The 24,150-nt window shown below is 42.6% G+C and overlaps 1 protein-coding gene across 1 annotated transcript in view; it reads left to right on the forward strand.

The window, feature by feature from the left end:
- The window catches only part of CPNE4 (copine 4), a 484,610-nt gene that overhangs the window by 455,024 nt on the left and 5,436 nt on the right, over window positions 1-24,150 (forward strand). Inside the window, exons 11-15 of the mRNA XM_004762506.3 lie at window positions 3,664-3,797; window positions 12,422-12,476; window positions 15,757-15,808; window positions 16,869-17,002; window positions 22,161-22,397. Of these exons, the coding sequence (XP_004762563.1) occupies window positions 3,664-3,797; window positions 12,422-12,476; window positions 15,757-15,808; window positions 16,869-17,002; window positions 22,161-22,397 (612 nt within the window). The remainder of the gene's footprint in view (window positions 1-3,663; window positions 3,798-12,421; window positions 12,477-15,756; window positions 15,809-16,868; window positions 17,003-22,160; window positions 22,398-24,150) is intronic.

Genomic DNA, 24,150 nt, shown 5'->3' on the forward strand with positions numbered 1-24,150 from the left:
TCTTCCATATGTATACACAACACTACCAAGAGCAGGTGGCCCAACGACAACCTTCTAACGCTGATCTTCAGATGCTGCTACTATCTTCAAGATGCCGTCTCTTCCATTTCCAAAGAAATGTGGCCACTCCTTTCCCCTAACTGCCATCCATCAGCCACCAAATCCTCTTCCTTTTTCTATCCTAAACCTCTCTGGTCACAATCCCCTTCTCACTGTCACCTCCGCCACAAGCTAATTTGTTAAGCATAAGGAAATTATTCCAAGCCTGAGGATAAAGAGTTGTTAGAAAATGAAATGACCAACAGTGCCGGAATGAGGCAAAAGCAAGAGAGGCACCTGGGGTCCAAGGTTTAAAAGGAGGCCTTCACTGTCAAGATCATGCAAGTGTAGGGTCCGCTGGGAATGAAAGCCTTCTTGAATGTATGCCCTCGTCACCTCTCTTGCCTTCCCCTAGTCTCAGCCTCCTGTGATATGGGCTCTGCTTTAAAATCTACTGTTGCCAGAATCTGCGTGTGTTCATCCAGACGTTATACACTCCTCTCCCCGTAACACAACATCTTCATTCAGGTGAGACACCTGGGCTTGGATGCTGCCACTTGGTGCCTGCGTACCTGGAGGCTCTTACCCATGACTAGGAAGGAGAAGAGGAACATTTAGGTCTCTTGGGTTGTCATTTTTCTTCATGGAGGTTTTTCCCTTCTCGCCTTTCTCCTACCTGGTTTCATCCTCCGGTTTTACATCAAGATGCCAGCATGCTTTTGTTACCATGGAATTCCCTTGATCCTCAGGTAATCAGCACATGGGACAATTTTAAACTGCAGCATGAAGCAGCACAGGCAGAGGATTGTGACGATCCATGATGAAGAGCACCGTAAACAGAGCAGTTGTGAGCCATAGGTGCTGGTTATTAATAACAACATCTCGACACCTGCCAGTGATTTGCATTTTAGATAAGTTGGAACAGAATCAAGGTTATCTCCATAACAACTTTCTCACATTCTCTAGAATTCTCTAGAGTCCTACAATGTTTTCTTTAGTAGGAAAGAGGTGGCTTTCCACCTAGCCTTCCTGGCACAGTTTTTACCTTGTAAAGGTCATGGACATGTGTGGGAGGCACTGGCACCCCTTAAGTGTGTCTCATCAGAACCCAAAGGCTTAGCATGGTGGCTCTGCGTGCTTGAGATCCATAAACCAGGAGGACTCTAGGTGTGTGGTTTCTTCAGACACCATCTCTCCAGCACCTCCCACGTTTCCCTCTTAGAGAAGTTTTCCAGAAATAATCTGCATATATTTGGACCTCTGTGTGCTTGAGGCCCCATGGGTGGGTCCTGGAGTGCTTTACATCTCGTTCTTATTCACAAAATACATGGAGGCCCCCAACACATGAACTTTTCATCATAGTCCTGATACAAAGGACCTTCACCTATTGTCTTCCTCTTTTTTTTCCAGTGGGTTGACTTTTACCTTCTGGCTGGAATCTATCTCAGAAGATGCTGAATTTTGCTGGTCCTCTTTAATCACCCCCAGCCATCCTCAATAACACATTCTCCTTATTGCACAGACACGCACACACACACACACACACACACACACACACACACACACACACACTTTACTGACTCTTTTCCTACCTTTTACAACTGGTCTGATTACAAACAGCTGTTCATTCAAGGCCACTCTTCTCTCCTAAATTACTCTAGTTGCTGCTAAGCTTGTCTCCTTTCTTCCTGGCTAAATCCCCTCCATTCTTTATAGGAATAAACATAGCCAAGTACCATCTTGGCATGCTAGCCACAGCCATATATGTTCCCTTAGGTGTATAATGGCATAACGGAGAAGTCTTCAGAGAAGTCCGAATATAGAAGTCTCTATAGTCTTCAGAGCTATAGAGACTTAGGTTTTAACCCAGCTCTACCCCAGAAAACTTCGTCACCTTTGGGCTGGGAATCAGGAGGATCTTCATCGAGAAAAAGGAATAGCAATCTCTGCTTCCCAGAGTGTTTTCATGAAAATGAAATAACACAAAACCTGGAAAGCAGATAGTACTGTGTCTGACACAGAGTAGGGTTTTAACAAAGGTTGCTCCTCTCTCCATCCCTTTGTTATCTGAGCAAGGGCATCTCAGGGTTGGGGAAGTACTGTGTGATTTTTTCTCCACCCGACCTTTCCTTTTGAAACACTGTTAGTACTAGCATTTTATCAGCTGGTACTCCCTTTGTTGAAAACATCAGGGTGTTCTGAAAATAGATTTTGAATCCTGCTTAAATTTCTTTTCAACACAGTCCTGAGGAGGGGTGAGAAAGAAAGGGGACGCAAAACCGGTAATGAAGAAATAACCTCACATGAAAGAAAAAAGAAAGGTTGTAAGTGAATTGTTAGCCTATCGCTTTTTCTTTTCTAGTCACTTGGATTCTATTGTAGCATTACAATACAAGGCATGGGGGCTATTTTCACCTATCATCCTTGCTCTTATGGGGTCATCTTTCAGGAGCAGAAATGAAACACATAGCGCCTTTTCTCTGTCCTTCCAGAAGTGACATCCCCCCCTAAGCAAATCCAATGGGACATTCCAATTATGTGTCATAATGGAATTTTGTCAAATAATATACAAGTAACATTTCCCACTCACAGGATCATAAGAGAAAATAAAGCCTTTCTGCCATTAGTAAGCTTGTGAGTGGATCCTGACAGGCCCTGAAGAAAAAGAGATGTAGCACGAACATTTCTTGCTTTTCAGACAACTCCTTCTGTTTTAATTGTTTTAATCGCCCCCATCTTTTCCCTACCACTCCCCATACTCCCCACTCCCAAGCTGAAGCTTTTTTTTTTTTCTTTTTTGAGAGGTGTTTGCTGGGTTAACTTTTATTTAATTGGTAATGATGTTGGAAATCAGAAGAAATGATCGTTCCCATTTTAGCCCTCTCCAGGCTTGAGCCTTTAGTGGTTGTTTGCTGTTGTTAAGAGTGTTAAGTGAGTCAACTCTGTATTAGATAATGATGGTGAGGGTCAGAAAAAATTTAAGAAGTTCAAGGATAGTATCTACTTGGTGGCAAGACAGAGGTTTTTCTTCTTTACCTCCCAGTCACGGTGCCAGAGCATCCAGGCTTCTTCTCTGTTACAGGCAGGACTTCTCTCACATGAGGGAAAACCAAAAAAGTTAATGCCTCACTCGAAGCTGCTTGTTGCAGAAAATTTATTATAACCATGTCAACACGTCTCTGCAACTCGCCACACATGAAAATATGAGTATGGCTTTTGAGATAGACCACACCAGTAACACAGAATTTAGTTTTAAGGTAATTTACCTCTGCCTCTGAGATGAAATTGTCCTGCCTGGACAGCAGAGAAGTCTTTTCTTAGTGAACCGGGAACTGGGGACCAGATATTCTACCTGTACTCATGCTGCCTGGTAATGGGGATCAGCAATGGCTGGGCTTTCTGACAGACATGTCCATCTCAAGTTCTGTTTTGGCACTGGGGGAGGGGACCATCGAAGACTACAGAAATGGTCTCAACCAAATTAATCACTCCTCTCACTTTCCTTTTTGGCAGCATATGTGATGTGCTGCTTTTTCCATCTTGAGCCATGTCCTTTGTGTCTGATCACAATGCCTATGAGATGCGTTCACTTTAATCTACCCATTCTCCTCTTTTCTCTTCCAGGTAGCTATAGATTTCACAGCCTCAAATGGGGACCCCAGGAACAGCTGTTCCCTGCACTACATCCACCCTTACCAACCCAATGAGTACCTGAAGGCCTTGGTAGCAGTGGGGGAGATCTGCCAAGACTATGACAGGTACAAGACTCCCAGTTGGCTCACGCCTTATCTTTCTGTGGGTTCTGATGGTCCCTCACTGATACTGGGCACAAAAGTGGAAATCAGGTTCAATAGCTACCCGTACTGAGGTTCATGAAGAAACGGGATAAAAGCTTGCCCAAACCTTTTATCCTCTCCACACTTAGAGAAACTGAGCTCATGCCATGCTCAACTTGGTCGCACACAGACGCGCGCACGCACACACACACACACACACACATACACACACCACAATCCTTTCTCAGCTTTCTTATTTGGCTTGCAAAACCACTTTCCTTTTTGTGAAGTTTCAGAAGGTGTCTTGCTACTCAAAGCTTGGTCTGCGGACTACCAGCATAGCACCACCCAGAAACTTAGAATATTCTCTCAAGCCCCACTCCAGACCTATTGAATTTGAATCGGCATGTTAACAAGATTCCCAGATGATGTGCATGCACGGTGGACTTTGAGAAGCACCAGTTTATTGGGCTTTATTGCATCTAACCCTCACATTCCGTCTTGTGTAAGAGGCACTATTTAGCAGGAGAGAACTGTGTGGGGAGGTTAAGCAATTTGTGCACTCACTCAGCCCAAGGCAGGATTTGAACACAGATCTAATTCATTCCACCACTGAAGCTCATAACCACGGTGTTTCACTGATTTCAGAGCTACTGGTAACATCAGCAGAGGGTGTGCATCCGCCCATGTGCATGTGTGTGTGCCCATGGGAGTGTTTGTGTGTGTCAATATGTGTGTATCTAGAAAACTTGATTTTTGGGATCAGATTGGTATTATGTTTATTTTCCCTCGCTGGTAAATATTGACCTTTCTCACCAAAAGAATTGTAATTCACATAAATTACATGAAACTGAATGCATTTTGCCTTTTCAGTATTTCCAGGTTGAGGTGAAGTTGTTCACATGTTCAAAAGGTTCTTTAAGGAAGAACCGATATAAATATAAATACAGGTAAATCTCAGTTGTGTCCTTAGTATGATTATAAAACAAGGCCAGTTAGTAATAAGAAGCAACAAACTAACCCTTTAAATCAGGACAATAAGTGACTCTGTCCTCCAGTTTCAGATAGTATGACTTCTGTTCTTTCTAGTCTCATAATTAGTGGTAGTAATATTATAAACCCGTTGCCCCAGGCACATAGGGAATGAGACAGTCTAGTGATCGCAATGTGCAGAGAAACAAACAGGACAGGGAAGAGGAAGGTCTCGTCATTATTCTTCCTGCCGGTGATTTTCTGGATTTGACTTGGTCATTGCCAGTAACTCAACTGGGTTTGAGGGCAGTTGGGGACGGAACAAACAGGTCCGGTAAAATCAAGCAGCTTGAAACACTCAAGCGCTTGCTGACATTTGCCCTCTTGTACGTTTAGAACAGAAGGCAATAGCATTTTAAATTACCTTGTTGAAGTAATACTTCTCATACTTAACCTTGAGATATTAACTATGAAGACAACTTGAATTTCAGCTCTGATTTGGTTTGGCCCAAATACAGGGAGTATTCCTAGAGAGGGTATATATCATACGGAGAGTTCCACCAAGGAAAGAAAAAACTGACAAAGTGCATCTCCATTGCCAGAAACTTCTCCAGCCATCCCCAAGACACCAAAGCAGTTATCTCTTGCACAGAAATACTTTAGTGTTCTAGTGTATACATAAGGAGCCAGAAAGAAGGAGGGAGTGGATAGCTACAGGATTCTTAGTAACTTTTAAATCTTGAAAAGCTCATAAAAGAAATGGAGTAGGTAAAGTGCTCCATACAGTACAATAAATAGATGCTTGACAATAATGTTGACTCTCTTCGGGAAAGAAGGCAGTGTACTCATGCATTCCAAAGGGAAGTTTGGTGGGTTGACCAGGAACTAAGCTGCCAATGCCCAGAGCCTTGGCTGTGTTTCTGCAGCAGATTTATGGAATGATCTGGAACAAGGTGCTGAACTTCCTATTTCCTGGTCACCTCACATGCAAGATGCAGATACTATGATCCCAGGGACCCGTATATCTTTTAGAGCTATTATCCCCTTAAAATATGAAAGCCAGGCAAAGGCAAAGCCCAGAGAGCATTTTGTATTCATGTGAAAATACAGATTCAGTATAAAACTAAGATGGGATACCTTAGGGGCTCCGTGAAGAATTATTGTAAATTATTCTTTTTAACATTTTAATAGTATAATACGGAAATTACTGGCCCAACTGTCCAGGAAAATCAGGCTTCTGCAGCTCAGTGGAGCTTGATGTATACGTATATGTATAAAGAAGGCAGCTCAGCATTAAAAAGGGCAAATACCAAAGGAGGAAAAGCACTGAAAAGCCCAGGCGTTCTTTTGAAAGACTCCCTGGAAAAATGTGTAATGCAAGCTGCTGCCTTAAGAACTGACAAGGTTCCGCAGTTTCTCTTTTGTGTGGGTGGGTAGACAATAGACAGGCAGAGTCAGGAAATTTCAAGTTGGGGCTTTGGAATTAATTTATTCTCACATCAAAGTCACTGAGGTTGATGTTCAAAAGAAACACTTGAATAAAAACTGACAGAAGGCGTCGTTCCCCCTCCTGCAGCAACAGAGAGGTTTTTAATCCCCATGAGCCTTAGAAATTGCTCCCAGCCTCTGACAACCAGGGGTTTTTCTTCCTGCCTTGTACAGTCATTGCTGAGGGGTCAGTACGAGGTGATCCATGAAGTAGAACAGCTTGCGAGATGCATAAAGCCCTTCTCAGGGTGGCCTGGAAGGGGAAACTTTTCCACAAATATCTGGTCCTAAGCCCAGAAGACAGTCCTGCCTGCTTGTTCTGTTTCTCTGGGTCTGTGCCGGAAAGAGAGAACACTGCCCATACTTTCCCCTTGGACTCCCCAACCATGCACACATATCTGCTCTCTCTCTCTCTCTCTCTCACACACACACACACACACACACACACACAGTGCACGCGCGCACACATATATTCCATTTGCATTGTAGCATTTGCCCAGCTCCTGTGAACATACCGGTCAGGCTGCTCAAGATCAAGGTGACATCCCTGCCTTGGGCCCAGCAGAGATATAGGTCTCTGACCCCCTGCCGTGTTCTCCAACAAAAGGCTGGTCTATCTGCTATCAAGAGAGTATAAATAGTGAATACATTGCTTGCAAGCATAGACTGCCATGTCATGGATGTGGCCACCCCAGAAGGAGACAGAGGTTTCAGCAGCTGAGGCAGGAGTCTTCCTGCATGGTGCATTAGGAGGCGAAGTTAGGGCCGATGCCCCATCTGACGGGTATTGGGTTTAGAATCAGAAGATAGGTTTGTAACACAGTGCCCCCGCTTCCACTCCACCAACACCAGTCAGGGGTTCTCAGCCTTGGCAGCACACTGGAATCATTCAGCGTGTCTTAAAATATGGCGATGCCTGGGCCCCACCCCAGAGCCTGCTTTAATTAGTCCGTTGTACACCCTGAGGAGTCAGGATTTTTCATGGGCATTTTTCTAATGGGCATCCCAAGTTGAGCTCCAGAGTTAAATCGATTGGATGGGTCAGATGCGATGGCTAAGGAGCTATGCAGCACCTGTTGGCTGCCGGGCACCTCACGTGGTACCATAAAGACAGAGATAAATTAATAGAGCATGATTTCCCCCAGCCACTTCATAGTTTCAGAGAGAAAAAGGCATGTAAATAAATCACAGCCCGGCACAGTCAGGGCGGCTTTGCCCTGTGTAAGGATGGGGACTGCATCAAGAGAGAAGGAGTAAGTTTCCCAGGTTAGTTTCCAAGGCAGTCAAGGAGGACCTTCTGTGAATAGCAAATTCTGGGATGTTCAGAATGGCAATTCTGATCCTTTGGAATGCTGATTCCATCCTTTGTTCTTATTAGAACGTGGATGGACTTTTCTTTATTATTCTGAATCTTTAGACCAGACCAGCCTCCTGCAAAGGGCAGAGTCAACAGGGGTGATGGAAAGAGCACAGGGTCCTATGGACAGGTAGACCTGGGTTCAGACCACCGCTCTGCTGCCTCTGTTCTGAGGTTTCCTTCCATTCCATGAGCCTTGGCGTCCTTGATTTCAAATGGAAGATTTATCAAACTTTCCTTGCAGAGCAGTTGTAAGGATAAGCTAGAAAGTGGCTAGCTAGCACATGTTCTGCCTGTGATACTCAGTAAATGATAGAGGCTGTTATCTTCGATACTCTTAAAAATAAACTGAACACAATAGGAAAAAGGGATTACAGTGTCAGATCTAAAGGACATTTTGGACCAATGACCTTTAATTTTTGGTTTTGAGCATATATCCCTAAAAAGAATTTTTTTTAAATATTTTATTTATTTGACAGGCAGAGATCACAAGTAGGCAGAGAGGCAGACAGAGACAGAGAGATGGGGAAGGAGGCTCCCTGCTGAGCAGAGAGCCCAATGCAGGGACCCAGGATCCTGAGATCATGACCTGAGCCGAAGGCAGAGGCTTAACCCACTGAGTCACCCAGGCGCCCCCCAAAAAGAATTTTATACAAATGTGTAATGTCACATATTTTTACATTGAAATCTAATGTTTTCCATCATGAGTTTAAACAATGACAAAGACCGAAAATCCTGGTGTATTGTAAATAGGAACATTTAAAAATAAAACTCTTACATAACTCTTGTGAATGCATTTAGTAGGATCTAAATGCCATAGCTCTGTGATACTCACCATCATCATTTAAAAAATGTATGAACAAGCTCTTTAACTGGAGTTGAGAATTTTGATTATTTCTTTTTTTCCATGAAACTTTTATTTCCATTTCCAGTCCCCTCCCCCAAAGAATTTCATCCTAATGTATCTTTAAGATTTGGATTCAAAATCCTTTTATTGAATTTCTACAATAAAAATATGAATATAAGTTTTTAAATTTCTAATGCCTAAGATTTTCTCTGTTGTAAAGAGTCAAAATATTTTCTAAAATCTTCTGTTGGAGCCTTTATTACAATTATTATTAGTGCATAATTGATCAAAAGAATATAAATATATTAGAAATGTCAATGTCTAATTATTGCCTATAAAAAAAATAAAAACTTTTAATGAAACAAATGGGGTTCTTTCCCAAGTAGTTTACCTACCTATAGATGAATGCTACCTAGTACTAGAACAGTCTAAGATAAATTCTAATCCAATTTAGAATTGGGGTTCTTTCCCAAGTAGTTTACATACTTATAGATGAATGCTACCTAGTACTAGAACAGTCTAAGATCAATTCTAATCCAATTTTTTGTTTTTATCAATATAAATACTAAGAAAACTTGTTCTTATAAATAAGCACATGGTAATGAAAAGAGTTTGATGAGCAGTATTACTTATTTATTTCCATTCTAAGTTATATATCAAAAAAAATCACATAATGGTTTATCACCAAAATGTATTTTTAATGATCTACCAGCTGATATCAGCACTTCCTACAATTTTTCAAAGCAAAAATTGGCAACTACCTGACTTGCAGAAGGATTTGTTTCCTAGTTCCCTTATTTTCTACTGCAGAGTTTATACACTCTGGAACAATGCACCATTGTGGTTAAGATTCAGAATGGGTAAGGAGAAGGGTAATTGTGAAAGGGAAGGTGTGAATGGAGAGCTGGTCTTTCTATTATAGGTGTTCCCAGAAGATCAATTTCAACAGAGAATAGCTATGAAAGTAGAGAAACTGAATACTGATTTCCTTAAAAAAAAAAAAAAAAAAAAAAAAAGGCCATGCTCTCCTGTCCCCAGAAGGGCTTTGCATTTATTTCCATGTACCCCAGTGCTAAAACCATTGTCTTAAAGAACAGTCTTAATTAAATGTCTAGGTGTTCTGAAATGCCATTTTGCTCTGAGTCAGCCTCTGTTTCCTTATGGATGAAGTTAAGTTGTCTTTATTTTTATTGCCCTCTTTCTTCATCTCAAAGTCTTCCTGAACAGAAGGATAAAAATGGTGTTTGAAAATAAATCTTCCATCTGGAGATCATCAGAACAAGGTCATTCCCTAACAAGTTCAGAACGGCATGTTCATTTACCATTGAAGACGATGGGCTCTTTTCTTGTATTTTGTACTGTGTTATTCCAATAGTGAGAATAAAAGATTGCCTTTAGCAGTGTGGTAACATTGAATTTTCCAAGTGGGCAAGTTCCACCCATCCTTTTCCCAGTAGCTGCCGAGTGGCCCCTTTCTCGGGGCCGAGTGGATTCAATCTCAAGTTCTTTGATGTGCTGGTGTTCCCAGTGCTTCCTTGTATGCTCAACCTGCCTTCTCTTGCCTCTTGCGTAAGACTTCTCTCTGCCTAGTTTTATTTTTAATCAGGAAGCGTGAATGTTTAAATCTATTGTGCTTAGGCTCGAAACTTTTTCTTCAGTGTGTTTGTTAGTTAGAGACCTTGTGGTGGCTAACTTCAGAGAATTGATGCCCTCCTGGGTCATTAATTATTCCTCTTGTAGGGTGAGGCATTTTCTCTACCTCCCTGCTCTTGAAATTCAATTACATAACAGTGCATCATGCTCAGCAAACTTCAAATCCCCAAGGGTGGCTTAGAAGGTATAAAAAGAATATCATTAAGGCTGGAACATTGGTTTAGTGATTAGCAATGGATGGAATATTAGATCTCACCCTTCCTAGACTCATCAAATTAAAAAATAAAAGGTATGGAGCCCCCTAGGTTCCTGTTTGGACTTCTTAGCCATCTCCAGGTTGGAAGAGCCAGGACCCAGTCTCCACCCTGGAAAATGTTTTTTCCAGACTTGCCCCCAAAGTACCTCTGAACTCTCCCTCACAGATTCCTCTTCATACCTGCTTGCCCTTGTTTTGGTTAAGGAGGAATTACTGAGGCGATGTATTTCAATATTTCCAAGGACCTGAAGTATCTTTTTTTCTCAGAGCTGTGACTAAACCTTTATAAGATGTTGTGTTTTTCTATTTACCACTATTAATACCTTTTCTACTAAATGCCAGATGCAAGGCAGCACAAAGCCTGTTCCTGCTCAATAGTGAGGAAAATGGAGAGCTGGTGGTTTTCTGGAGAATTTGACTAATTCCAAAGAATGCTGGCTTCCTTGTATCTCCCAACCCCTACACCAAATTTGCTTGACTTTGCCGTATTTTAGTGAAGTGTTATCAAAGTCATCTTTGGCTACTAATGACCTCTACATCTGTCAGATAGTGATGGGTAAAAATCTGGCTTTGGTACTTTGACTACTCTGTCAGCCTTGGGGGGGTGGGGTCCCATTTGGTTGACAGAGCCATTCAGAGACAGTGAGCCCTAATCTGAATTTCCTTTCCTCCTTTACTAACTCTGCAAAAGGCTGAGAAATGTAGGAATTGTTCCAAGAACAAATCTCAGTTGTATTTTTCATAGGAGAGAATGTAAAAGGTAGATGACATGAAAAGGATATGCCTCTGCCAAGAACAATATTCCAGAGCCCCACTGCAACAAAGGTTTGCCTAAAGAGAATCTTACTTGTCTGGTCAGGGGGCCCTGTTACTGCACGTTCCGGAAGGAAATCACATGTAATGCTATATACAATCATTAAATTATAATGGGACAACAGGAAAGGCATAGGCTTTAGAATCACACGGTCCTCCCTGGTAAACACCTTTGGCCATCTTCTTAGCCTTTCTCAGACTCACTTTTTCTGTAAACAGGACTAGTAAAGAGGTGGAACTTCAAGGGTGGCATGAGAATTAAATAAAAATGTACCTTGCATAGCATCATGCCTGGCACATTGTATGTGCCAATTAATTTTAATTCTTTGCCCCATCATCTCACCTATAGTACAGTAAAGTTGGAGTTAATATAACATATGTGAATGAATAAATTAAGGGACATTTCAGTATGCACAAGAGAAACCAAGCCATGATTCAGTTCATGGGTTATCTAGTTGTTAAATATTTATTGTGCACATACACTACGGCGAGTATGCTGAAGAGAGGGGCAAGGGGCAGTTTGGGACAGAGAGGCAGTGTAGATGTAAAGTTATTAATGCAAAAAAACAAAAAGCAGCATCCCTTTGCATTCAGGAGATAAGAAAAGATATGTAAACAGTTTATATTGTTTGTATGAGTTAAAGTAATGGATACAATGAGTCCTGTAGATGGTACCAAGCCCTGACAGTTAGCCAGCCTTCCAAACTTCCCATTGACTTTTGATATCTCTTTGGATTTAGACTTGTCTGGATTTGAATCCTGGCTTTAACTAGCAGCCTGATCTTGGATAAGTCACTTTACCTCCCAAGGCATTTTGCCACCTGGGAAATGGGAATAATGGTCTCTCTCTACAAAGATTTTAAAAGATAACATATATGAAAAACCCTAATAATCAACTACTGAAGTTACCTAATTCATGATCACTTTTCAAAGACAGAAAATGGGGAGGGGAGGGGAGGCAATCCTGGGCCATTTTGTTACTTAGTATCAAATCTAGCAAAAAGTTATGGGAAGAAATTGCAGACTAATGACTATAAAGAACTTTAGGGTTTCCTTCTTGATTTTAATTACCCATGCTACTGCTATCCCATTACCACAGATAATCAAGAAGCATGAGTCAGCATTTGGCATAGGAACATGTCCTTGTGAGGTAATGCAGGTTCATGTTTTTCTTCCTGATTAGATGAACAAATGAAGCAACTTCTTCTTTTTTTTTCCAGTGACAAAATGTTCCCAGCCTTTGGGTTTGGTGCCAGGATACCCCCAGAGTACACGGTAAGTGAGTAGAGATCCTTTGCTGTTGCTTAAGGATGACTTGGGATTCCTTCATAGGCGTTCACTCTTTTGGCCCTTGATAAAATTATGTAAGTAGAGCCCAAAAACTCAGAATGGTCTTCTGAACCTGTGGGATTAGCTCACTGGTACCTATCCTTTGATGAAACCCAATCTCCTGTATTCCAGATGGGTCTTCTCAGAGGTCTGAATGAAAGGTTCCACTGTTGAGCTTCTTTAATAGATATGGTCAGAGACTGAGAAAATACTCAGGAAGCTGATCTCCACTGGCTCAGAACCTATCTATTCAGGTCTGCCCCAGAGAAAGGTCCTACTGACAATGCCAACAGTGAAAGGTCATGAAAAGGATGTCTACAGACTCCCTCATTCCAAGTCCCTGAGCTGGCCTATGTGGGGGAGAGAAACAGTGAAGTCCTGAAGAAGAACCATTTTGGCTTCGAGTCTGAGAAGCTGGAAGGTTCTGTGAAAACACTGGCATCCTCGTTGGTACTGATTTCTCATGAACAAGGAAGGCAAAGATTGTGAAGAGAGATTTGCACTGCAGGGGAGCTGAAACATTGTGCTGTGGTATACCAGATGTTCCTGTAGGACACTCTCCACAGAGAATTCTGCTCCCACAGGCAGAAGGGTCTTGGAGAGAAAGCAATGTCCCTACCCCAGCCTCACCAATTCCTGTGAGGTACATGCTAAGTGGAAGCAATACTGCTCAGTCATCAGTTTCTCTTTTACTGATAGAGTTGCCGAGCAGGAGAAAAATGCTAACGTTTGCTCCCACACCAGACCTCTCAGACCAATGGCCTTCCCCTCCTGTGTCCTTTTTGAAAAAAGGGAATCCAAATCCCTGTTACTACTGGGGTGAACAGTGGATGGACTGGAGTGTCTCTCTCACCTGTCCTCTTTCTTGTTGGCCTCAAAACCCACACTGTCTTCCCTCCCGGGCATGGCTACAGAATTCTAGAAGCATTTGTTGGAAATTGAGCACATGCAGAAGAAGAACAAGAACAGGAGCTGCTGACTGGTGGCCTGTAGACATTATTCAGAACACAAATGTATTATATCTGACACAACTTTTTTAAAAGAATTATGCAATTTCATTTACAATGTTAGATTTCTTGCTTCTCCAGAAAAACTGGAAGACCTGGCAACACTAAGATTCAAAGAATATACATATAAGAATTAGCCAGAACTGAGGAGATGCAGTCACCTTTAGATGGGGTATCAAATCCAGAATCTGGACAAATGGGTGCCAGCCTTCTTTCCAGAGCTACTGAGCTTTGAGAATGACCAGTCAAAAACCACCGGTCCATGGGGAACCTGGTGTTTCAGTTGGTTAAGCATCTACCTCTTGATTTCAGCTCAGGTCATGATCTCAGGGTCGTGAGATCGATCCCTGTATTGGGCTCTGCACTCAGCAGGGAGGCTTCTTGGGAGTTTCTCCCTCTCCCTCTGCTCACCCCTCCCCCTGTCTCTCTCAAATAAATAAGTAAATCTTTTAAAAAATTAAAAAATTAAAAAAGCACAAAAGCAACCACCAGTCCAACTACCCAGAGATGGTAGAACATTCTCCACCACATTCCCACCAGGTAGTTTTCTGGTCTCAGCCTGGCCCAGCAGGGCTAAGGTCAGAGGTGTGCAGTGCACTTGTTTCAGCCCCTCCTCTTCTCATCTATGACATCTACCTGGCCCCCCTTCTGGTGTAACTCATCCTTTTTGATATTTTCTGAAATCCTCATGCTCACCTGATCCCTTGACTCCATGCTACCTGCCAGCTAACTTATTCTTCCGTCTTAACAGACATCCCTCAGTGCTTAACAGAGCATATCCTCAGTGCTCTTCTCAAAAAGTCATACAAATGCTTAACAGAGCATATCCTCAGTGCTCTTCTCAAAAAGTCATACAAATGCCCCTTTTCCCACACCTAATTTCCCCTACACCATGACAGGCACTGATGGTCTCATCTTGTCAGGTGCCCCCAGAGAGTTTGTCACAAATGCCTTCTGTAGGATAAAATCTCAGAGTTTGCCTTGAAACTGAGCCACAAGCACCTCCGTCTTAGTTTGCACTCTCTTGGGAACAGACCTTGAGACAAGAATTTGGAGGCAAGTTGTTTATTTGAGAGGTGGAGGAAACCTCAACAGAGAGTGGAGAAATAGGGGCAAGTCAACACAGGGTACGCTGACAAGTCAGTCACCTCTGTGGGCAGTTGGAACTTAATTCTGCTGGGGCCCCCAGGGAGATAATGCAGAGCATGCACAGACCCCAAGAGATAAGACAGCTGGGGTACTGATACACCATATCCTGTCATCCAGTGAGTGATTAAGGACAACTCCCCAGGGGTGTTGGTTTTCCAATACTTTTAGCTAGGCAGGCCCGAGAAAAACTTAAGGCAAATAAAGCAGGTAAGATGATTGGAAGTCAACTGACTTGCCTGGAAGTGCTCAGGACAAGGAAATGTGGGGTAGGGCACCAACACTAAGAAAAGAGGGGTCTTGTAATGCAATGACCTATCTTCTAGCCTCCAAAAAAGTTAGTGCTTGGAAATAGCCTTTGAAATGGAAGAAGTCTCTGTATAATTCCAAATGATCCAATAAACATGTCCAGATGCCAAAAACATCCCTCTTGTTTTATCAGGTTTTAGAAACCAAAAAGTAAACAATATCTTTTTTGACCTTATGCATAGCTCCTGCCAGATAGAGGAAATTGTGTTGGAAGAGGAAAAACTGTATTTATTACTTTTCCAAGAGTAGAGTTTATTATAACCTGTGTATATGGGAAAATCCTTCTGTCCTATATTTCTACATATCATGTTAGAATGATTCTTAAATGTCAGCGGCTTAGCTGGCACCTTCATAACCATCACCATGTTGGACACGCAGCTTGCGTTATTGAGCTATCATTGTTTTTATCACTGCGTCCAAATAGAGCTCGGCCAGATCTAAGCCTCCAGGCTGTGGCCAGTTCTATCTGGAAGCTATTTGAAGTTACATTTTTCTTCGATTTCTTTTTTATTTGCCTTATTCTTCTCTCCTGCCGGCATTTATCTGATTCTAGAAAGTCTTCCTGTCACCTCAACTCCACAGGGAGCTTGGAATTCACCCTCCATCTCAGATTGATTGTGTAAAGGCTTAAAATGGTTCCTGCTGCTTAACACATAATGAATGTAATGGGCATTTGTTTGCAAACTCTAAACCCCAGTGCCTCCTTACTGGATTAAAGTTATAATTCTCCTCTCTTCCTTTTTAAAATTTTAATTGGTGTCTAGGTCTCTCACGACTTCGCAATCAACTTTAATGAAGACAACCCGGAATGTGCAGGTAAATCACACATGAAAGCAAGCTGAGGGCTCACAGCCCTTCTGTAGGTACCTTTCCCATTTTAATCTCTCTGCTCTGATGCAGGCTTCCTGGATCCAGAGAAACCATGCTACTCCAAAGACAATGGAGAGCTGTAATAACAGAGCAGAAAAATAGCTATAAGAGGCATAATGCAGAAGAGGTCTTGAGCTTACAGCAAGAATATTGATAACAATTCTGGGTTTCTCAAACTCGAGGGAGAAAAACTACCCAATGGGCAGTGATAAGCTATGCCCCTTTGTGCTTTCTAAGTTTTCATTAGGTATTCATTTATCACAACTTCCTCTCTGTGAAGGAATAAGGAGGGGGGAAACATGGAAAGCATTTGACACTTTCAGTGTGCTGGCAAAGGATATGACGTCAAACAAGTAGCTTCATGGTTTTGTGCCAGAAAGAAGAGCCTTCTCAAAGGCTTTGGTCGGTATTGCATTATTTCCAGGTAGAAATTCCTCAACATTGTTTCCATTAAATAATGATGATGAAGCGATGTACACGTGACTTCTACGGGCGACCCAGGGTGGTACCTACTAGAGCAGACTCAGGAGATGGTGTGAAAATGAGAGAAACATTAGAGCTGACTTGCTGGATGGCTGAGAACATAGCCTTTAGATAGACAGAGTCAGACAAGACCTGGGCTTGAATCTTGAGATTTCAATTCCCTGGCTATGTGACCTGAGGCAGATCATTTAACCTCTCTGAGCCTCAGCTTCTTCACCTATAAAAGGGATGTAACATCTATTTCTTTGTGCTATGAGGATCTAAGAAAATCATGTGTGTAAAGTGGAACATTAGGGAAAAGTTTGTGGAAATGGTTGCTTTTGACTTGCACTTTTAAAGAGAATATCAGCGGGAGTGTAGACAACACCAGGAATGTGGTATTTTCTTTGTGCCTTAAAGATATAAGTGTGATGTTGAGAAGGACCGTTGGGAGGCAACTGAATGCTTTATTTCTGTGTATGCTTGATTATACTTATATTTGAGGAGACTACTGTACTACTGATCTTTGCTAATTTCACCTTAGGAATTCAAGGAGTTGTGGAGGCCTATCAAAGCTGCCTTCCTAAGCTCCAGCTTTACGGTCCTACCAACATCGCCCCCATCATTCAGAAGGTCGCCAAGTCAGCATCAGAGGAGACTAACACCAAGGAGGCATCGGTAAGGAGAGGGCTCTTCCTCCTCCTAACAGGCGTTTACCTGGATTTGGGCCATCACACCCAACCCACTCTTGACAATAAATCCAAACATTCCTACCTGTGTGAGTTTGGATAAATGCCTTACCCTTCCCCTATCCTCAGTCTCCTCATCTGAAAAATGGAGATAATCCTACCTAAGACTGCTGGGTTATTGTGAGGCTTAGAGATGACGCATCTCAAATGTCTGCAAACTGACAGGGGTGAGGGGTGGTGGGAACTGTCCAAAATCAGCTTCCTTTCCAATGTATCCATACTACTGATGAAAGCAAAGCAAAACTGAATTAAAAGAATGGGTGCATCTGTCCCCTTGTGGTCAAATGCAACAACACACTCCATTATGGTAAAGACTTGTTTCACATTCTGTTCATGGTTTTCTTAAGACAAATTCAAACCAAAGCAGCAAGGCCAAACAGAGTTTGTTTGTTTTTTTAACCTTAAAATTTTAGAATTAAATATTACCATAATAACTTTTCTACATATCTTCTTTAATGATACCAGTATGTTTCTTTTCTAGCTTTCTTAATTTTTTTTTTTCAGATTTAAGAGAATATTAGTGATGTCTGGAACTTTCTCTAATTTTTATCCTGGGTTCCAAGATACTTTATTTGCATGAAGAAGATTATATACTTCTCCCTCATCTGCTGTCATGAACTCGTCCAAGCTATTTGCACTGTAACCAGGTTCTCAGCCATCCTCATATTAGAATGGATGGAGGACCATGCTCATATCTGATGTCAATCTCTTATGTACTGGGGCACATCCCCTCTCAATTATCCAAGGACGTTGACCCAGCAGTTATGTTCCCCTTCTCTCCTTATCATCTGTTTCCCCTTTCTACTGAAGACTCATTCCCATTAGCAAATGGAACAGGCTATAATATCTATTTGAATTAAACTCTCTCCCTTGATACTACTTTACCCTTTAGCTACTGTCCCTTGCTTTACTCTCCTTCAAAACACAAGGAAAGTCTTCCTACTGTCTCCATCCTCCCATACAAGTCAGAGTTTCCTCCCCAACATTTATCTGAAAATTATACTTCTCAGAGTCAGTGGCACCTCCATCTTGCCAAACACACAGAGGCCATGGAGCAAATTTGAATCCTCACAGATGCATGATTTAGAAATAAGGGTTGGACAAGATCAGTATTTCAGTTTATTTCATTTTATTTTATTTTTTTTCACCACCAGAACTTCAAATTCAAACTCTCCAAATGATAACTTGACTCAGAAACCCAATATATAAAGTAGATTTTAAGAAAATAGACTTCTCTTGCTAAATCTGGACAGGGGATAGGGCTCCAACTTGGCTGTTCTCTTTTACCTCCTTTATCCCCAAGAGCATCCAAGGTATCCCCAGGGATCCCCAGAACCCAGTTTGAAAACTGATTGATCCCAGCCCTTCTAGTGTACTGGGACCCACAAGAATAAAAAAGAGAACATGGCTGACATAGGTCTGGATCCTGGCCTGATATAAGCCAGCTTGAGTTTTTGATCATGACTCCCTCTGCCAAGGTCAGGCGGGTCTCCTCTGAAAGGACAGGTCAGGAATTGGTGGAGGAAGCATATAATCCACATATAATCCACATAGCCCCAGATAATTTACCCTAGAGGCCAGAAACACTGATGGTTTTTCCCAAAGGTATTCCCTGTTCTTTGAGTAGTGTGTGGTCCAGGGACCCTTGTTATTACTGATTGCTAAGGGTCCTAACCTTGAACCTCCTTGGTAGGTTGTGCAAGGAGTCTATGGCTGTCAGATTTTCTTTTCAATTTTTGTGGAACTCGTGTACAAATTAAAAACAAAACAAAAATCCCCCCCCCTTATCTAAATGGGACCTCAAGTTCATTCAAAGACTGTAGTATTTCATCTGTGAGCATTTTCTAGCCTGACTTTAGAAGCAACTACTACTGCTCACTTTATTGGAAATTTCCATCAAGATTTCAGTCCAGCAGTCTGCAGCATATTACCTTTAGCTAGATTGAACCTTGAAAAATCATATTCTAGAATCCTGACAGTCTCTTCAGATCAGAGGATTTGGACACTTCTTGTTCCATGAACACCATTAATAACTGGTGAAGCCCATGGACCCCCTTCTCAGAAATGCTTTTAAATGCACAAAATAAAATATATGTTATAAATAAACCATATATGTTGAAATGCATTCAGCAAAATATTTTTAAACGTGGCTAAGAAGCATGATACATATAACAATAAAATGCTTCTTTTGTGACATTAAATTATGAGAACCAGTAACTAGTCTAACAATTCTGTAATTTCTAAGTAGTGTTGATATAAATGATATAGAAAGATATTTGCAGCCACTGTAACAGGAAAATACCTGTGATTTCTATTGGTGACTAAGTCACAAGCGCAGTTAAAGCCAATTTTACTTGTTGATTATAATTTTAAAAAATCATAAATTTTAGTTAGAGGTTAGCAAATCTAAAATGTAATTTACCCCAATTTCACATACTGTCTGAAATCCTTCAGCAGTCCACCGGCCCAGGTCAAGAATCCCTGCTCTAGGGGCTCCTGGCTGGCTCAGTTGGTAGAGCAAGCACCTCTTGATCTCAGAGTTGTAAATTCGAGCCCCCTGTTGGGTGTAGAGATTATTTAAAAATAAAATCTTTAAAAAATAAGATGAAATCCCTGCTCTAGATGAAAAAGCAACAAACTGCATTCTGTAGTGTGTTTTTCAATGGCTTGTAGGCTGAGAACAGCTTTTACATTTTTAAACGGTTGGGGAAAAAATCCAAAGAAGAGTAATAATTTCATGCCACGTGGAAATCACATGATAGTCAAACTTCAGTGTCCATCAATAAATTTTTATCAGAACACAGCCTTGCTATTCATATTAAGTGATAAATATGGCTATTCTCATACTACACCAGCAAGGTTAGGTTGTTGGACAGAGATCACTATGGCCTGCAAAACCAAAAATATTGATGATTGTCCTTTACAGAAAATATTTTCCCAACACTGTCTCTAGGCCATTTCAACTCTAAAGTTTCTTGATGTGGTAGTGTGGCTATCAGGTGTTTTATTCCTGGAGGCACTGAGCAGTTAGGGGTGGTCCATCCCCTTAGACCACAAAGATCATATCAAATGGGAGTTGGGGGATGTGGAAAAAGGAGGGAGAGGACATAGAAGGGTGACTCATGCAAGGACTCCATCTGCTCATGGGTCAGAAGTGGTCTTCCTCCAGGTGAGGCATCCAAGGTGTACCCTGGAAGAGTGATGTATGATTCTGGTGTAGTCTACACTCCTTTCCTCTATCCCCAACCACCAAGTTGCCTCCTTCTGCTTTCTCTCTTCTCCTTCCTAGCTGTACCATCAGGTCATGCTACTGAAACCTTCCTCCAAACTCCCAAGCCACCTTTTTGTGACTCTATATGACTCAAAGCATGGATATGGATGAAAATGTACAACTCAGATGAATTTGAAAATTGGTTGGTTAGCTAGAACTATGGTTGGGCAGCTAGTGGACATGGAACAAAATTAGTTTTCACATTAAACTATAAGTATTTAGAACATACAGCTGTCTCATAATAGTGTGAATTTCTATTCCCTCCAGGTGTACTTTTGACATGTTATTTTGCTTCAAATAAATATCTTTCTAACTTACAGAGAGAAGCGGGAGCCTTTAATACTAACAGCTTGTGTGGAAACTTTTAAGTATAATTCTCAAAACCAGGTGTTTTCAGAGTGTAGCTATTCTATCCAGCCTTTCCTCTTTGAAATATGGCAACTTAAAATGCCTTAAAAATCCCACATTTACTACAGATGTTGGGCATGTTGCAAAAATTACATTAGATTGGCATGAATTGGCATCCCGGTGCCCTGCTTCCCTCTAATCTCTCAGTACATGCCATCATGATGTCACTTAACACTTAATATTGACAACAGTGCTGGTCTCTGATGCCTTCCTTCTCTAGACCCCAGAGCAAGTCCTGAGCCCTCCCTGTGCTGATGGATAGAGAATGTCTTCTCCAGTCTCACTCTCAGATTAGCCACCTGAGAGCCTGTCCAGGTGGAAAGAGCCCAGGCAGTCTGCAGGCAGACAGGTGGGATTTGGAGCAAGAAGCCACAGGAACTCAGCACCCACAAGCACACTCAAACTAGACCAGACCCTGGTGTGTGGCCCTCAGAGGAAGAGGCAACAACCCACATCCCCTGCCCCCTGCTAGCAAGGTTTTAGGCTAGTGCTGTCCACTAGAAATATAATGGAGTTGTATGTGCAATTGTAAATTCTCTAGTAGCCACATGTTTAAAAGTTAAAAGAATTAAGGTAATTTTAATCATATATTTTATCTAACCCAATATAACCAAAATATTCTCATCTTATCTTTCATCTAAAAAAATTATTAATAAAATATTTTGCATTCATTCTTTTGTACTCAGTCTTCAAAGCCCATGTGTATTTTGTACTTAAGTCACCTTAGTTTGGATACTAAATTATCACTGCAAATACTTGATCTTTATTTAGGTTTTATGTATTAATAGTTGAGAAACTAGTCACATACCTGAGTTGTTCCAAATGTATTTGAAAGGTTTCCAATAAATGAATCAAGTCTCTGTTTTGAAGGTTAAATTTAAAGTCATTAAAATGAAATAAAATTAGAATATCAGTGCCTCCGTTACTCTCGCCACATCTCAAGGGCTCAGGAGGCACAAGGAGCTAGAGGCTATTGTACTGGGCAGTACAGCTGTGGACTCTGAAAATTCCCCCAGCTGAAGAGGGTAGGATAAATGGTCTAGTCCCACTCCTCAGGAGATGAAGAGACGTAGACCCAGGGGAGGTATTTTCCCAGGAGCTCAGATAGTAGAGGCTTTGAGGCCAGCCTTTCCTGACTCCCCCTGCTGTTCTGTCCACCACACTGTGCCGTGTAACTGTCACTGAAGTGATTCTTAGAATTACCCCATGATTACTCTGCCTGCATTGAAGCTCCATTCACCATAGCCTTAAGTCTTTAGGGCTGCCAACACAGGACTCATTAAAGACTATCAGCACTGTCACTGTGGTCAGTATGCATGGAACCACCTGGGTGGGTGCATAACTGGTGTTGTCCTTGTCTCCCCCACCTCCTCGTCCCCATGCTCGCCTGGCCACTGGTCAATCCCAGCAATACTTCATCCTGCTGATCCTCACCGACGGTGTCATCACGGACATGGCTGACACCCGGGAGGCCATTGTCCACGCCTCCCACCTTCCCATGTCGGTCATCATCGTCGGCGTAGGCAACGCGGACTTCAGTGACATGCAGATGCTAGATGGGGACGACGGCATTCTGAGATCACCCAAGGGAGAGCCTGTCCTTCGAGACATCGTCCAGTTCGTGCCCTTCAGGAACTTCAAACACGTACGCATATGTCTGGGGCTTCCCATGGGAGAGGAGAACCAAAGCAAGCTTGCTCCCACAGTTTCCTGCCAGTGTTTGGGGTGAAGCAATGTCAGCTATCCCTGCCCAGCCACGCTGTCTCACACCCAGGACATGTAGAGTTTCGCTATTTGGAGAAAGGCATGTAACTCAAGTAATAGCTGAGGAGTCACGCTAAATGTGGCAGCCAGCGTTTCACTGGCGCGTCCCCTCCTCCATGTCATTTAGGCTCTCTAGTGCACGCAGGGCTGCCATGTACTGTTGGCCAGGTTGCTTGCTGCCCAAGGGTGCCTGGCTGAAGTAGCAAAGAGAAGCTGAACTTCAGCGTGGCTTCTTTCTGTCAAGCCATGTACCCTGAGAGAAGCCTGTGTTTGCCTAGGAAAAATATATTCTTGAAATGATAGTAACCTAAATCCTCTGCAAATATACCATAGGCAGCATCAAAGATTGATTTAACTGACTAATGAGGGAACCAGAAAGATGGCAAAGCTAGTTCAAGGGAGGTTATAAAATAGCAGATTATGGTGGGGGTGGGGGGAATACTGGAACAAGTTTCTTAAGGCAGCTTCAAAACTGGTTAATGACCAAAAGGGTTATAAAATCATCCTCATCATCTTTAGATTACCTTCTCTAGTGGGCAGAAATCTTAAATCAGTTTTCTGCAAGGTAACATTGAGCTTTAGTCTTGGGTTCCCATCAGTAACGAAGAGTAGCTCAAGCATTGTCGCAGTCCCCAGATGACCCTGAAGCAGGCCCATGAGACGATGCTCTAGCATGGCACAATTTTTCAGCATTTCCAAATCTGGGCTAATTGTCAACTCCAGAGAAGAAGAGGCACCTTTAAAATTTACACAGAACCCTGCACCTGGAGGGCTACAATGGCCTAGGGTAACCCCTTCTCTGGTTCTCACAAGGGATCCCTCTGTGCCGGTAGAGGCCCTGAAGAACCTTCAGAGCCTCCGCCAGCTGTGTCTGGGAGTCACATAGGTCCTCACAGGCAGTCCTCTGTGTTCTTCTGTCCTGTGCCCCTCGTGGAAGCCACTCTGTCCACCGAGGCCTGGACCTCTGCTCTGCGTGGGGTGCCAGGGAGGCTGCTCCCAGGGCTGGTAACTGAACTGGGACTGCCCCAGTGGGAGGGAATCTCCAGAGCTCTAGGTGCCCTGAGAGACCGTGCAGTGCCCTGGGAAGGGACAAGTATCCCTCCTTTGGAGATCCTTCTGTTATCTGGACCCTTGATGCAGTGAAATCTGCGTCCCTATGCCTCCAGGACCCCTGCTGCAAATGTCCTCCTCTTCCTCTCCGGCCCCTCTGAGCTCAGGCCTTGAGTCACTTATTTAGAGTCAGGGTGAGGAAGGGACAGGCGCTGTGACATCCACTCTGAGCTTCCCCTCCTGATAGTTTCTGGAAAAGCCTTTCTCCTCAAGCCAAGAGCCCTCATTCAAAGGAATCCTTTTTGTTCTCCTAGCCATTTTATCAGATATATCCAGAAATATCTGAATCCCAATTTGGGCTCACACCAGCACACCAGCCACGGTGGGTAAGGCTAGTGGGAAGATGGCTGGATCGTTGTTGATTATCGGCAAGTCCCAGTGCTGGCGTCAGAGTATTTGGTATATGCCTTTCATAAACTGTTGTTTGCCACCTTCTTGGGACATGCCTTAAAGCAAACTTTCAGTTAATGAGCCCAGCAGCCTCCAGTGACCCCTACATCTGTTGGCCTGCCAGGACCGCTTAG

This window comes from Mustela putorius, unplaced genomic scaffold, assembly GCF_011764305.1.
Source record: "Mustela putorius furo isolate JIRA1106 unplaced genomic scaffold, ASM1176430v1.1 tig00003834_pilon_pilon_pilon, whole genome shotgun sequence".
Classification (NCBI taxonomy): domain Eukaryota; kingdom Metazoa; phylum Chordata; class Mammalia; order Carnivora; family Mustelidae; genus Mustela; species Mustela putorius.